The sequence below is a fragment of the Hoplias malabaricus genome, chromosome X2 (genome assembly GCF_029633855.1).
Source record: "Hoplias malabaricus isolate fHopMal1 chromosome X2, fHopMal1.hap1, whole genome shotgun sequence".
Classification (NCBI taxonomy): domain Eukaryota; kingdom Metazoa; phylum Chordata; class Actinopteri; order Characiformes; family Erythrinidae; genus Hoplias; species Hoplias malabaricus.
In genome coordinates, this window is record NC_089819.1 from 39,647,479 (window position 1) to 39,661,786 (window position 14,308).

The window sequence follows — 14,308 nt, forward strand, 5'->3', positions numbered from 1 at the left end:
AAGAAAGAGAAAAAGAGGGGTGCCAGCTCAATACCCAGCAGGCATCCCAAATATTCAGCATCTTCCATGGCTGTATTTCAGCATCATGTCTTACTTTGCTTCAGCACAGTTTATGAAAAACTGTCACAAAAGGCAAAACCAAATTACTCTCCTCATTATGCAAAAAAAGGCAATATAGATGTTAGTGAAGTTACTCTGGAGGGAACAGAGCACGACACTGAGAAGATGTCCAAATAGGACGCTAAACAGATGAGACCGAAGAGCAGAGGAAGAACCTAGGAGGGAGGGGGGCAGAAAAACCCAGTAATCCTTCAGCCGTCTGAAATGAAGTGTGGCATCGCGTAACTGTAAATGTCCCCATTAACATTCAAATGGATTTTAAAGCCACAAAGCAGAAAATTACCCACAATTCTCTAGACACACTCGGGTCGTTTTTATCGGGCGTCTCGCCACAAAGCCCCTGGAATGGAGTTTGAGGATGATTCAAGTGACGTATCACATTTTCCACACTCCCGGGTCCCTACATCCTACTTCCACTGAATGAGCACTTCACAGGAAACCTAGCCATTTCTGACATACGCAATCATCTACACACACAGTGTGTATAATCTCTGTAGACAATCATGAAACACAAGAGACCCACACATGAACCTAATATCACAACACTAAATGCCAAGTGCAGGCTAGAGACATATAAAACCACACAACATTTAGCTGTGAAGCACTGAAAGTGATTTTGGGCTTATGAAATCAGTTTGTGCTGAATTGGGATCCAGAATGATATTTCCAACAACACTACCTGAACTCACGTTTTTATGGCTGCCATCAAATCTGCACCACAATGTTCCAACATCTAGTCCAAAGCCTGCCCTTAAGATTAGAAACTGTTACTGTAGCAAAGATCAAAATACTCCACTTTGAAACTCTTAAATTCAGAGGCAACGTTAGATGAGTAAGACTTTTGGCCCGGAGAGTACTGGTGGTAGACCATTATAGACATTCAAAATGTAAGATTACAGACCATAGAACAATTTAAATTCAAAATAAAAGCCACTTGCTAGACATTGTAAAACAATGCTAATGCCAATGTAAAACTTGTTGACTTGTCATATTGACCACTTTTAAATGCTGGAATGCAAATGGAGTTTATAATTTAGATATCAGAGCTTAGATAATAAGATTCATGATAATCCTCAAGTCCTAGAGCAAGCTGTTGTCAGGCCACTGCAAACCTAATGCCAGCTAAGCTGTTGAGGTATTGAGTTCCACTCAAAGCTGGGAATACATTGGATATGTAGCAATGAGTTTCAATGAGTTTCAGTGTGGAAAGCGCCACAACATCAATATCAGAGAAACCATTTAAACAAATAAGAAATAAACATCGATTTACAACTGATTGAAAGGGTTGCCCTTACTACCTGAGAAATCTGTAGTGTTAAGGCAAAATTAAGAGTAGTAAGAGGACAATACATGTACAATATAGCTTTCTTTGCTGAGTGCCATAAAAGTGGGAGGAAACTGTAACACCTGGAGGAAACCCTCACAGATAGCGACCAGAGGCGAGGACCAAATGAGGACTCAGAAGCTGAGGGAGAGCTTATTTCATGTTCAAGCTCAGTGCACAAATAAACACACAAAAATGGTTGGAATTTAATTTGAAACTTTAATCTAGTATTTCATTTACAAAGTACTTTGATTTGATTATATTATTTATATTATATAATTTGATATACTGTTCCAAACACTGTTCAAAATTTTTGAACTGCTACATATTCTAATTATTATTAGTCGTATTATTGCTGTAATTTGACCAGAGTTCCAAACTGTATATAAACTATATTTACATTCATTTTACATTCCATTTTTTAAAAAGATGAATGTTTTGTTTTAATGGCCAAAATTATTCAAATCACAGTCATTTTAATATCCTCTATTCTACTCACAAAACATCTATGTGGTCCACATGTAAATTTGGATCTGCACGCAAATTTTATGCTTATTCAATGAAAATCATTCTTCAAAATGAGATCTGTTTTTGTTATTCCTAGACAACTGAGGTTTAAGGGTTAAAGTATATTAAAGAATATTTGAATGAAACACTAAACTAGACTTGTCTCCATTGTTTTACCTGAAAACCAGGTGTTTGAACTTGAACTGGGTTTCGATGACCCCAGTGGTTCGTATTCGGACCCTCAGCACATCCATCTCCGAGGGAACATATTCTTGGGACACGATCCGAGGCATGTTCTCAAAAAAACTACAGAAAGATAGAGAAAGTTATAGATATAGATATAGAAAGTTTCAGCAAAGTGCTTGAGGTCTAAAAATTGAGGTTATATTCACAGCTAGCATGTTTTATTCTAATTTCAACAAACTACCCATAATAGCAGAAAGAAAGAAATGCATTAACCTGCAGCACTGTGCACACGTCTCAGAAAAGAGATAAAACTATTTATCTGGAAAATAAGTTTGTTTTGACAAGTCCATCTTTCCATCTACTAAAATCAGGGAGTAAACTATTATTTATATTTAACCGTCTCTCCTGGTGTTATCAACTCGCACAGTATTTTTTATTCAGTTAAAATTGACATATGGACAAAGTCAGAAATCATGGAATACAAGTCCTTTAAAATTCTAGCAAGAAATAAAGGGAAGGAAATTACAAAAAATATAAAAGAATGAATTGGACAGTAAACCAAAGGCAAAGACGAAAATTAAGAAAGACGTTTGAAAAACAAAGTAGTGAATTGGACATAGTTTGGTGTATACATTTATTGAAAAATGACTCACATTTAACAAACTGACAAATAATTCCTAATTTTTGGACTCTGAAAATAAGCTTTTCTAAATGTGAATCCATGTTCTGATGCCCACCACTTGGTCTTAATCCATCTGCAAGGGGCTTCAGTGTGTGTGAGAGACATGGCTGTTTTTAGAGCTGTGGTAGTGATAACGCTGCCCCAGAGGGGGGCGCTAATCTTATGCTAATTGCCAATGCGAATATTCATACCACAGGATACTTCCCAGCTTACACAGGATTTGCATATGCGTAATGAGCATTATTTAAAAGCGAGATTATCCTTTGCATTCCTCAAGGCTTCATGATACAGAACTCCAACCCCACCCCCCGACGGTGACTCACTCATTCTCTCTCTCTCTCACACACACACACCATAATGAAAGTCAAATGTGTGCTGTAGTGCTCTGACACTGTAAAAACTATACAAACCTAAGTAAAACTGTCATATAGATTACTTTATTATAAGCAGGTGCCTCAAGTGGCCAATCACATTTTTGTCCCCACAAGATAATTTCGGATGAATGATCTGAAATGAAATTTCCAGGAAACAACTGTGACATTGTAAGGTTATATGAGAATATGGTGGATAGATTGCTTGGCTAATAAAGTCAGCTGAGCATAATACATCAAACCGTATTAATGAAAAACAAAATAACATTCTTGCAATTTTCCAACAAAATTTAATTACTCTTGCCTTCTTCTAAAACTAAATAATAAATAAAGAATCAGAGTGATGCTAATCAACACAGATTTCAGTGCATTTACACAGTAGAACTGGAAAGTTAGTTGCCCTCCAAGTGTCTTGACAGCTAAAAATGATTTTCTAGCAGCAGTTATTAAAAATATGGTTATGCATCGAAAGCAGACATATAGGTGGACCAACAGGACTAGTATACAGAGTTTGGAGTAGATAACTGCAGAGTTAAATAAATATAAAAAAAAAAATAAAAGCCAGCTGCTATATCAGACTAGGATGTGATTGCTTTTGCTCCTAAAAAGGTAATATTAGTCCATTAAAAAATAACCTCTACATAATCTACCCTTTTCTGTCTTTCCATCTTGAGGCCTGTAATTAGACTTTTATTCTGTAACTGTTTCATTTCATTTTTGTGTATTAAAAGAATGAATGAAGAGTATGAATAAGATTCCCTACACAAAACACACACACAAACACACAATCAGTGCCAAAGCAATTCCTTGACATTCCAGCACCAGTCGAATTGGATGAACCCCCCTTAGAGCAGAAAGACAGTGCTACTGCCCACTCTAAGCAGCCCCCAGAGACCTGTGTGTGTATGTAGCGGATACAGCCATCCACTGAGACACTTCTGGCCTTAAGATCTCTGCGGCACTCTGCAGGAAATGACTGCCAGGGTTCAGCCTTAATGTGGCAGCAACCACTGCCCACATCCAGCCCGTCCAGATCCCCCCCACCCCACAGTACTGATATATTTGTCTGTTTATAGGTATAGGTCATTAAAAATAATAATAAATAAATAAATAATAAAATTAATGTACAGTTTGTAAATTACTCAATATTTTGTCCCAATAAATCCCGCTTAAATGTGGTGTGATTGCTGTGTGTGTGTTAGGCAAAGTAAATTTGGTGAGCTTATCACTGCATGTTTGTGATAGTCTGATGAGAAAGGATGGAAATGGTAAAGGATACAAACAAACACTGGTATACACTTGACCTTTCACAGGAAGAGCAAGGAAGAGAAAGAAAAAAAAATAAAAAAAGAGAGCGAGAGAGAGAGAAACAATTAAAAAAGTGAAGAATTCGTTCAATATAAGGTAATTTCACCCAAAAGCTGAAATACAATCTTGAATTTACACTCTTATATTTTCATGTTGTTGTAAATAATTTTATCATTATTAAATTTACTTTAGAAGTAGCATTATTATATGAGAAAACACAAGTAGAACCAATGCTGAAAATGTGTGTGTGTGAGTGTCCAGTATACTGTTAAAGCAGAGACAAAAACAGATCAACGCACACACAAACACACGCAAGTAGGGTGCTCGTTTGCTGTGACATACTGCACACTGCTGCCTGACAGGAGGCTGGGGCATATGTGCTTAAGTAATTACCACCCCATGGTTTAACCATCAGAGTTTATGAGAGATGATTAATATTCTGCTAGAGCGCGTGTCACCATTAAACTGGGATTTTTGTTTATTTTTTTATTTAGCTATTCACAATTTTAAAGGTTTTAAAATTTTTAAATTTTTAAATTACAGTTTTCATGAAAATATTTTTTTTTCGGAGTTCAAGTTCAAGTCGAGTCTCTGGGAAGAGATTCTGAACTAAACATTGAGTCTCTGACACAGGATTCTGAATCAAGTCTTTGTCCAATTTGGTATGTGTCCAATTTGATTCCACGCTTTGTGTCTCAAGTCTCTGCTGTGTTAGCCCCACCTTGTCAATTCCTGACGCAAGGGGTTCCTGACCAACGCTTATATCTCACAATTTGGCAATGAGAATGTGGAAGTGGTGACCACTAATAAAACTGATGGTGAAGTGGCGATCACTAGTAAATGGCAGTTGTGCGTTGGGTGAAGTGGCTCTGCCTGTCACTTGGCACAGAGATCCAGTGATGTGGTGTGTGGTCAAGTTTTGAATTCTCTGGGTGGAATTTTGAATCAAGTCAGGAGTCTCCAAGATCTGATTCTTGGGTTAAAGGAGGTTGCACTATAGAATCTTCACATTTCACATAATTTCTCCCATTACACAATGCACAAAGTCCTTGACCTCTAAAGTTTAAATAATGGGTTTAATAAAGAAAATAATTATAAGGTTAAATAGAAGCTTAAATTCATGAGTATTTAAATATCTATTATAAAGCACTATACTGCATTCATTCAAGTAAGTTAATCTAATATAAATGTAAATTTCCTCAAGTTATAGCTCATAACTAATGCATTTTATTGAAAATTTAATAGGAATATATAGCACAAGATCAATAAAATAAATGGTGTCATTCCCCATTTACTTAAGGTCAGCACTGCATTGAACGAATAAAACGTAAAAAGATAATCATTCATCTGTAAACTATACCATCTTATTACTGGTATAGTAATAAAGGGTGGGGTCAAATGGCAAATTAAAGTTTGGTAAAAATTTTAAAACCCATTTCAGATTGTGACCTGTAAATTCAAGTATGTAAAATATATGCATACAATATGCAAATAACCTGCAGTCATGAATCTGAGTGCCCCACAAATACGTCTTCAGACAATCACTGTCAGGAATTTAACGATCTACAAATCACGCCCAAATTAATTGCTCACTAAAGGTTTTTATTTTGTTTATTTTTTTCAAGATTTCTATGTAATAATGGTATACCCACTCTCAGTCTTTACTACAGAGAACCACCGTTTTTGTTCAGAAGGTCTCTATACTCACTATAGTGCCGAGTCGTTCAGTTCGTATTCATATCCTCGAGCCGCCGCTGACCGCACCCCCTGATCTGCCCAAAGACAGCAGAGGGCATGACCTATGAATGGGAACAAAACTTGCTCCTCATCAAAGCACCGCCCACATGAGAGCACAGTGTGTGCGTGAACCTGTGGAACAAATAAAACACACACACACAAATATATATGTATGTTTATTTTTCATCAATTTTTAATTTTGCCATGTTAAACTGCCATTATACTGACACCTAGTGCCTGGACATTTGGAATATGACCCCGCCTCACCCCTATAGGTGGGCTTCCCACTCATAAGCTTGTTCATCCTAGAGTTAGATTTATTAGCATTATTATTATTATTATTATTATTATTATTAAGTGGCATTCACATACAAGGATGCTTTACAATTAAGGGAAGAAAGAAAAAAAATCAGAGAGAGAGAGAGAGAGAGAGTGTGTGTTCTGAGAAAAGATATGATTTGAGCTGTGATTTGAAGATGAAAAGAGTGGAGAAAAAGTGGATAGAATAGGTTCCAAAGTGTGGGGGCAAAAGTTAAGGTTACCCAAGTAGAACATAATATCATTCTTCAAGTTCATCTCATGTGAGCAGCAAATTATTAAAATAATAATAATAATAATAACAACAATCATCACATATATATATTGTTTGATATACTTCAACAAAAAAAAAAATGACTGATTGTTACTTCCATTTTGATATCACTTTGCCATGATACATTTTCATATCAAATGTTATTGCTTCTCTTTGCCTTTTACCACTCTGTGAAGTATTTTTCATAGCAGAACACAGCAGCTGTCCTTCACACTGTGTGAACATTTCATGATAAATGGACCAATAGAAATGCTCAGAAATTACTTGGAATAAAATCTTTTTACAGGGACAAACGGTATTGTCGCTGTCACACAGCACCAGGATCCTGGGGTTGTGGGTTCAATTCTCTTCCAGAGTGAAGAGTTCCAGGTGTGTTCTCTTTATGTCCGCGTGGGTTTCCTCCGAGTGCTCCAGTTTCATCCCACAATTCAAAAACATACAGTGGTAGGTGAATTGATGAATCAAAAAGTGTGAGTGTGCGAATGGATGTGTGAGTGTGTGTCACCCTGTGAAGGATTGGCACCCTGTCCAGGGTGTGTTCCTGCCCAGTGATTTCCGGGGAGGCTCCTGATTAGCGGTTACAGACAATGAATGAATTAATCTTTTTACTTAGACATTGAAAGTTATGAAGGATTTTATCCTTCTTCTGTAACTATATTATAGTTACTATATTGGAGATACATATTTTTCTTTGAACAGCGACAATTTGTAAGGGTTATTAAAGGGGTTCACGGGTACCCCGTCACAATCTGGACATCTGTTATCACAGAAAACAGATAAAAACATTTCCATGTCAACAACTGCACTCACAAATGAAAGAAAAGTGACGTTTGAAAAGAACAAATGTCTGTGAGGGGGCGGAAAGTTCCCAGCAGAAAGGAACTGACCTGAGCACATCGGCAAGGCCGTTAGCACGACATGATAATTTGCCGCTGCAGTGCCGCTAATCACTTTGTTAATTACAGTAGGCATTTGGAAGCCTGGTTAAAACAAAACCCCTATGCAATGACACTGAGGTAATGACGTTTTTAAAGGAACAGTATAGCTTTCATTTTACACAGGAACTATGAAGCTAATACAGATAACGGAACGGAAGCTTCTGTACACCAATAAACATCCAACTCTCTCTCTCACACACAAACAAACACTACTTAAGTAGTTTCAGATGCTGTGAGCACAACACACTGCTAAAAATAGTAGCCAACAATATTAAAATTCATTAAAGCCTGAATTTAGTGTACAATTTAGTACACTTATGCATTTTTAATTAGTTGCATTAGCCTTTGCACAAACAAACCCATTTCAAATACTAAACACGGTTATGAGCCAAAATATTGTGATCACTTGCTTAATATGCTGTTTATGGCGAGAGTCTGATGGTCTGGACAATACTAGTTTAGCAGGCAGGAATTTAAGACATTTTTGTGTGCCTTGGCTGACTGACTACATTTGGGGTAAAGGGGAATTTTTTTTAAACATATTTTGCTAAATTATTCGTATAACTGCAATGAAATACCTTACCTGTCTTTGCATCCATAACTGAAGCCAAAAAAAGGATATTGGATGTGACCGTGGAATGTGCTAGGGGTTCCTGAATTCTGAAGGAATTCTGGTATGTCCTACAAGAGCACTAAACGGTTTGGAGTCACTTCTCATGTTAAAAACTGAGATTGTATTAACAACAGATTTCATATAAAAAATGCTATTATTTTATTTACAAATAAGTTAATGCAGTGTAGAAGCTAGACCACAGAGCCAGTCCTAGATTCCTCTATTTATATAAATTTATAGGCATTAGAGCCATAAAATAAAATGAGTTTTTTTCAGTGTCAGGGGAAAATAAAAACATGCTTCAAGTTTCTCAAAAAATTGAAATTAATATTGATGGAGTATGTTTTAAGAATTAGTTATTCCAAATTTGCAATTGCATTTATAATTCTTGAGGTTTTAAAGATTTCTTAGCCAAGTTTACTCAAACAAAAACCAAACACACACCATAATAGACAACACTAAGTGTGAACCATTGGCTCTCTGAAAGACTGCTGCCATCTAATGCACCTTTAAATCAACTGCAGTGGGGGGGTTAAACAGTTAAAACCGAACTGATGGCAAAAGTTTGCTATAATACTAACACAGCTAAAACCAAACACATACACTATAAGGTAAAAGAAACTGAATCAAAGAAAACATTTAGACAAATATTTTGTGATATACTCTTGTCTATGAAATTAAGAGACCCATTGGAAGAGCTGCACATGATCTCATTGAAACTTGTGGGCAAGAAACGTATAAAGCCCCCAAGCAAAACTTTGTTCTCTAGGTGAAGCTCCTTCCGTTACCTTCGGGATGAGCTGTTGTAGATCCCGAATTATTAATCAAATTACAATACCAGACCTTACTAATGTTCTAGTGACTGAATGCCATTAAATCCTCACAGAAGAGTACAGACTGATTTAGAGATTTAAATGCAGGGATCACTGAGCATGAATGTGGAACTTTCACTTAATTCGTCAAAGACAAAGAGAAATGTAGAGAGAAGAAACAAGAGAAAGAAAAGTCTGAACCTTGTTCTTGCTGTTGGCCAGATTAATTCGGAGGATGCCCATTCCATGCAGAACAAACTTCATGGAGGTCAGCAGATTGTCCAACACGGCTGGCTAAAAACAAAACACAAAATAACGACATTAAACTTAAACACACTGAGATCATTAACAGATAGAGAGAAGGAAATCTTTGAAGGTGACAAAGAGAATGGGGAAAATAATACAGAAACCATAAAATGCATAGAAAAAGGAACTTTAGGAAAACTTTAGGAAACTTCAGGAAAAATAGGAAACAGAAAAGAAACAAGAAAAAAAAACAAATAGAATATAGAGAACAAAATTAAAGACAGAAAGAGTGACAAAGGGATTTAGATTAGCATGAGAGGGAGAAAAAAAATAAAGAATAGAAAAATGACAAAAGAAAAATAGGAATATGCGAGTGAAGTCGGCTGATTCTGCGAGGTTTACTATGGGGTTGAGAAAAGGCTGTATCCCTCGACCCTTAGAACCCCTGGATCACAGCCTGAGGGTCTCCATAGCTCCATCACTCACTCTTTACTGTCTGTTCCTACTCTTTATCTTGTACTCACTTATCGTATATGTCCTCAATTTCCTGTAAGGAAAAGTTCAGCTAAAAACCTAACATACAATTTTACCATAAATAAATCAATCTTAGCAAAAAAGAATTCTATTTATTTTCACTGTTGGAACAAAACCTTGTATCTTAATTTTTGATCTATGTCATTTACTTACATAATCTAAACATGTCACCTGTCATTTACACTGTGTTAAATATATATGACAAATAGAACAAAACTGATCAAAATTACTCACAATTGAAACATTTTATCAACTTACATTGGAATTTAAGAGTATTTTTCCCTTCTCCTGAAAAGATCCTGCAAAACCCTTTCTAGTGCTGTATAGAACCACTTACAACAGGTATTCCATAGAGAAATATTATTTATGCATTTAAATGTTTTTGAGAGTTCATGGGTCAATATACATACTTTGTAAAATATATACACAAATACAAACTTTAAAAATCCTCAAATCAGTAACATCACCATTCATACATACTTAAAAAAAACTGAAATCAAATGACACTGTTTTATCAAAAAGTTATAATAGCCTCTACCCCTCACTGGGTGTTTGATCTCAGCGGTGTGTGCGTGTGTGTTGGGGCCTCTGTAAAATGCCGATGACTCCATATCCCTCTGACATACACACACAGACACACACACTATTGAACTTTGTGGGTGTGTGAGAGAGAGAAGTGAGAGAAACACCTCACATTAAGCAGGTACTGGTGTGACAGCGATAAGGCATCACTGTGACGATGTCAGGGATTTATTGAGCGAGAGTCTTGTTATCTGCTGTTTACCGAGTGATGAAGTTTCTCTGTGGAAGGCTGATACTGTCGAGGCTTCTGGGCTTCAACACTCCCGTCACCTCAATTCTCCAGAGGCGAGCGAGCAGACTGTCGATTCATCACACATGCTAATTATGATGTCAAAGTGAGTGTATTGGAAATGACGGTGATGATGTGGTTCTCACAAATGTCTGCTGAGTGTGGTCCAGAACCCAAAAACTAACAGTGAATAGTAGAACAGTGACAGACAACCATGAGGAATTTTGGGTTAAATGGGAACAAAGGGAGCATTGTTCATACCATTCTGACAAACTAAAATGAAACACAGGTAGTGTATCGAGTGAAATGGTTTAAAATGATTCATCAAAGGGCACTTTAACATGATTCACAGTCATTCAGATAGATTGTAATAGACAAAAGTAAGTGTAGCGTTCCAGTGTCTGAGCTCAGGGGGGAGTTTAGACGCAAACACTTTGTACTAGCTAGGATACACATTCTGTATGAACACAAGTACTTTTGTGAGCTCTGGACAAGAGTGTCTACTAAATAATACATCACTTTATTGATCCTGAGGGAAATTGTAGTGAAATGCTGTAAATGTAAAGTGTAAGGGAAATATGGCTTCTAGTGTTTTTATTTAAAATTGCCCTATGACACCCTGTAAGGCAATATTCATGACTTTAATAAAAAAAAAAGAGATGTTTCAGATTACTTAATGTGGAACTGATGCCAAAATACAGGAGAGTGTAGGGCTGCCCCCTGAAAGTTGATGAAACGACTCTTTGGTCGAGCAGTCGAGAGTTTATTTGTTTGTTTGTTTAATTTTTTAAAAGGGAAAACTTACAAAACATGCACAATGGTCACATTTTAATGCAGAATTATAACTAATGTGCATAATACGTTATTCTAGTGGAGCTATCTCCACTTGCTAAAAAAAAATCCTTGTGAAAACATGATCTGGTTCACTTATGGGAAGCTGAAGCTGAGAAGTTGAGGCGAGGCAAGGTAGGCTATAGCTTAGGGTTTGTATCGACACCTTGCCTTTGAGGTGAAGCATAATTTGAGCTTTATGCTAACAATAAAGATGGTCTGCTGGAGAAGAAATGCGGATTGCTATCCAAAGCTGTCCACAGCAAGTATGACCACTCATCTGCCTTGTGATTTTTAAGTCAGTCCAAACATTCATTTTGGACCAGTTTCTTGTGCAGGAATTCAAATGACTGAAGAGAAGACAAAAGTTTGCTTGTTCTTCTTAAATATTTCAGAACATAAATCATAATTGTTTAGTTTGTTCATTTTCTTTGTTTACACCTAAGATTTATTTATATTTAAAGATAAATACTGATGCCTAAAAGCCTGCAAAAGACAATTTTCAGAGCGCTCTGTCCCGTGAATTTCATTAAAAATATTCTGGCCTATTTTCGTTTCATCTAAAAATAATTCAGATACTGAGTAATTTAGTCTGTTAATTCCTTTTTTTAAATTCATTTTTATGTTTAAACGAGTAAATTTATTTTTATATTTTAAACATAAATGCATGCATGCATTCTGTCTCATTCTACAAACACATATGGCAGTAGGAAATTAAAATAGACTGCATTTCAGATGTTTCATCATAGGCATTCTATTGATGTTAAATGTTCAAAAATATATTCAATGTTTCTGTTGGATTTGACTTTCTTAACATGGTGGAAATCACCACTGAAACTGATTACACTGTCTGATGTAATTGAAATGGTGAATAAAAACGTACAAGCTACAGTGGTATTTTTCCTCAAACATACCTTTCCACCTTAAGAAGACACAGAGCTTCTGAAGGTAAACAAACAAGAGAAAAGCAGTTCCCCAGAACCGTTACTGTTCCCTTTAATGTTCATATAATCCACAGTCATTTTAACAGATTGTAATACACTACAGAGAAGATGCCCCAGCAAGACTGGCCAAAAAAGGGAAAGAACTTTCCCATTTAATGTAAATAAAGCACTCTAATGAGGTATGACATGTCAAAAATCATTCTGACATACAGCTAGCTACCCTGCACTTCCACACACTGGACTCATTATTAGAAACACTTGCCTTATATACCTTATAACATAGTCTCATGTAAATCATTTGTTTATTATGGAGTGCACTATATGTCAAGCTGACACACATTTGGGGTAGATCCACATAAACCCACTTTCAGTTGCCCCCTGCTGTCTTTGGTCAAAAAGGTCCACACAGAATAGAGACATCACGAGGGAAAGATTAACTCCAGAGAGAACTCTCTGACCTCTGAACTTTAAATCTAATACAAAACAAATGGCAAAAGAATCTTCATCCAAAACCTTAGGGCAAATTAACCCTTTATTACCTCACTGGTGGTCCATTGAGGGACTTTGAATTTGACTCCATCAACTGATTAGAATCTGCCCTATTGTAGTTGATGAGCATGCATGTCTACACTGAAGATATTCTAAAGGATCAGCATGTGGAACTGTGAAGCTCCTAGTCTGTTACAGTGTTTCACAATTTGTCAAAATGGCCATCTGCAACAAGCAAACATTATAAAGCATTAAAGATCACTTCGTTTTAAAAGCAAATGTGTCAGCATTTTAACTTTATGACAACTGGCATCACAGACAGCCCTAATAATGGATGGGTTATAAACTACACATTAAGTAGACTAGTTGTAGTTTTATGACTTTCAGTTAATTTCACAGAAAATAAAAAGAAGAAGAGATATGAACCCTCTGTGCAATACTAATAAGGCTATGTCCTTGACGAGTCAAAAGAGTGCAGAGGAACTGCACTTTAAAATGTCAAAAATATAACCATAAAATTTTCAAGGAACAATCATTTGAAAAAAAAAATTAATAATAAATAAATATGAATATAAAATAAAATAAAAGTTATACATGATTTGCACTGGTTCATCTGCCTGAGGCAACGTCCTCCCCTCCTCCCGGTCAGTAGCTCTTTCGGCCAAAACAAACACATTCTTGGCCTTTTTTTTCTGCCTTTGTTTGCAGAATGGGAGATGTGAGGACCGAGGGGTTTCCAGGACAGAGCTGGATGGAGTGTGTTTATTAAAAAGCTTTTCAGTGTTGTTCCAAAGCTCAGGAATGTCTTTAAAGTTCAGCGGCATTTATTGATTCTTGTACTGGTTTCTGATTCATTTTCTCTCTCTCTCTCTCTTACCAGAAGACTTTGCAAAAAATTGTACTTTACCAGATGTAAACACATTAAAAAGAAATAAATAAATAACCTTAAAAATGGAACTGAATCAATGAGCCACTCATTATATTGTTTTATTTTCACACCGACAGGTATAGGCTGTATGTAGTCAACCATAGGCAGTGTTAAACTATGTATCCAAAGGTACACAGACACATCTTCAAAAGATTGAATTCAGCTACTTTTTGAAGAATACGGGATATTTGTCTCAGGTCAATATCTACAGAAAACATTGGACTGGAAAGAACAGACCTGACCCGACTGTGTAACATCAAGCCTGAAAATGGTGAAAATGTGCAGTTGATACTGAGAAATTGCAGTATCAGTACCTACAACTTTTAATAAGTAAT

General features: G+C 36.3%; 1 protein-coding gene across 1 annotated transcript in view; it reads right to left on the reverse strand.

Moving 5' to 3' along the window:
- LOC136676482 (guanine nucleotide-binding protein G(o) subunit alpha-like) overlaps positions 1–14,308 on the reverse strand; it is a 44,337-nt gene that overhangs the window by 17,192 nt on the left and 12,837 nt on the right. The window contains exons 5-7 of the mRNA XM_066653544.1: positions 9,392–9,484; positions 6,207–6,367; positions 2,129–2,257 (exon numbers count right to left, since the gene is read on the reverse strand). Coding sequence (XP_066509641.1) covers positions 2,129–2,257; positions 6,207–6,367; positions 9,392–9,484 — 383 coding nt within the window. The remainder of the gene's footprint in view (positions 1–2,128; positions 2,258–6,206; positions 6,368–9,391; positions 9,485–14,308) is intronic.